Source organism: Quercus suber, unplaced genomic scaffold, assembly GCF_002906115.3.
Source record: "Quercus suber isolate HL8 unplaced genomic scaffold, Cork oak 2.0 scaffold_500, whole genome shotgun sequence".
Classification (NCBI taxonomy): Eukaryota; Viridiplantae; Streptophyta; class Magnoliopsida; order Fagales; family Fagaceae; genus Quercus; species Quercus suber.
In genome coordinates this window covers 458,522-460,860 of record NW_027069949.1, presented here as the reverse complement: position 1 = coordinate 460,860, position 2,339 = coordinate 458,522, and the positions used below count along the sequence as shown (strand labels likewise).

At 40.6% G+C, this 2,339-nt stretch overlaps 1 protein-coding gene across 1 annotated transcript; it reads right to left on the bottom strand.

Moving 5' to 3' along the window:
• Positions 1 to 1,032: 1,032 nt before the first annotated feature.
• Positions 1,033 to 2,118, bottom strand: LOC136063218 (uncharacterized). Its single transcript, XM_065763259.1, has 2 exons — positions 1,741 to 2,118; positions 1,033 to 1,446 (listed from the first exon to the last, which is right to left on the bottom strand). Exons 1-2 carry the CDS (start codon positions 2,116 to 2,118, stop codon positions 1,033 to 1,035), a joined length of 792 nt encoding a protein of 263 aa, XP_065619331.1.
• Between the last annotated feature and the right edge of the window lie 221 nt (positions 2,119 to 2,339).

Sequence of the window (2,339 nt, the reverse complement as noted above, 5' to 3'; positions counted from 1 at the left end):
TTATCTCAGCTTAAACTTATGGACGAAGTTCTTTCATCGCAAACCTGGAATAAAAATGAACCCATCTTTAATTCGTCCATGAACATCATCTTTTGGCCAGCATAAGGATTTGTTCAAACTTGCAATTATTTATTTGTCCTTAATGAAAGTAATTTCAACAAATGCTCGTCCATGTGCTGGACTGGTTAGCTGCTTAGATCCGTCCAAGAACTTGTGATGTTCCTTCAAGCATATTCTTCATCCATGGTTTAGACGATTATGCCTCAGGCTTTATTTAGTCTTGAGCTTGGACGGATATATCTCAGGTTTTATCTTGTCTTGAGCTTTAGACGGAGATACCTTAGGTTTTATCTCGTCTTGAGTTTTAGACGAGATACCATAGGTTTTATCTCGTCTTGAGCTTCGACGGACATACCTTAGGTTTTATTTTTCTTGCTTTATCCTTAGTTGAAGGAAAGCTACTAGACGATACCCCCTAGTTTCTTCCAAAGGTTTTATTCGTCTTTGGCTTTTCGCCTTCCGTGGATCATTTTGAATCTATAGAAAATTGAGGATTCCCATACAATCATACATATACTTAGAAATACACCATATATATATATTAGGAAATCCATGCCATGTAATCATTTGTCCACAATCATGGCACATGCTTAAGAGCTAGTGCCTTTAGGAAATTAAAAATACAAATATAACTTTGTTCATGAGCAACATAAAATACTTATACACTTAAAACAAAATAGTAATAAGCAAATACTGGAAAACACATTACTTCAAACGTCAAAGGATCTCGTCCATTATCACCCTTCATTGATAGTATCTCCTTAGGTGTTCAACATTCCATGGGTGCTCTAACTTTCGTCCATCCAAGGCTTCCAAATAGTAGGATCCTTATTTCTTGGAGTTGATAACTCTGTAAGGTCCTTCCCAGTTTGGTCCCAGCTTCCCATGGGCTGAGTTTTTGGTGGCCAAAGAAACCCTTTTAAGGACGAGATCTCCAACGCTGAAGCGCCTGGGTTTCACTATGGCATCATGCTACTTCGCCATGAGATTTTTGTACCTTGTCGTTCTTTGCTCCGCGTCTATTCTTACCTCGTCTAAGAGATCGAGGTTAAGACGAAGCTGTTCATTGTTTTCCTTATCTTGATACTTCATCACCCTATGGCTGACCATATGCACTTTTGCAGGTATGACTGCTTCACTCCTATAGGCCAGTTTGAAAGAAGTCTCTCCTGTGGAACTCCTCACCATTGTTCTGTAAGCCCACAAAACACCAGGTAATTCGTCCGGCCATACTCCCTTTGCCCTTTCAAGCCGAGTCTTGATAATTTTTAACAAGGATCGATTTGCCACTTCTGCTTGTCCATTGGCCTGTGGGTGGGAGGGTGAGGAGTAGTGATTCTTTATTCCCAGTTGCTCACAAAATTTCCTGAAGGGTGTGTTGTAAAACTATCACCCATTGTCAGACATTAATACCCTAGGCACTCCAAATCTGCATACATTGCTCTTCCAGACAAAGTTTTTGACATTCTACTGTGTGATTTTCACTAAGGGTTCAGCTTCCACCCATTTAGTGAAATAATCTATCCCTAGCACCAAAAACTTCATATGTCTAGTTCTAGTTAGAAAGGGGCCTAAGATGTCCAAACCCCACTGTACAAAAGGCCAAGGGGCCATCATTGGGGTAAGGTATTTTGACGGTTGTCTAGGAATATTACTGAAACGTTGACATTGATCACATACATTAACATATGCCTTAGCATCAGCTTGGATGGTTGGCCAATAGTACCCTACACGGATGACCTTGTGGACAAGTGATCTGGCTCCTGAATGGTTACCACACACTCCTTCATAAACTTCTCTAAGTATGTAATTCACCTCATCTGGGGCTAAGCACCTCGGGTATGGTTGTGAAAAACCTCTTTTGTACAGCACTTCGTCCATAAGGACGTATCTAACTGATTTAACTCTGAGCTTCCTAGCTTTATTCTTCCCTTCTAGAAGCCTTCCGTCCTTCAAATATGATATTATTGGGGTCATCCAATTTTCCTCACCTTCTATCTGCAGTATTTCTAGGAGGTCTATGCTTGGCATGTATTGTATTTCATCAAACTTGCGCATCGCTTCATTAGTTAAGGCTTCCTTCGCCAAGGTATCTGCTTCTATGTTCTCTTCCCTCGGGCTTTAAACAAAATTAGCTTCTTTGAATTTCTTCACAAGGCGTGCCACTTTCTTCAAATATCTTTTCATTCTATCTTTCTTGGCTTCACATGTCCCATTTACTTGGCCTATGACCAACTGTGAGTCTCCCAGGACAAGTACCGAGCCCGCTTCTACAGATT

Bases quoted from the DNA above. Each gene is read 5' to 3' on its own strand.
- LOC136063218 (XM_065763259.1), bottom strand. From the start codon at position 2,118: ATGCGCAAGTTTGATGAAATACAATACATGCCAAGCATAGACCTCCTA. The intron at 1,447-1,740 runs GTATGTGATCAA...AATGGGTGATAG, and splicing joins ATGCTAAGGCATATGTTAAT to TTTTACAACACACCCTTCAG.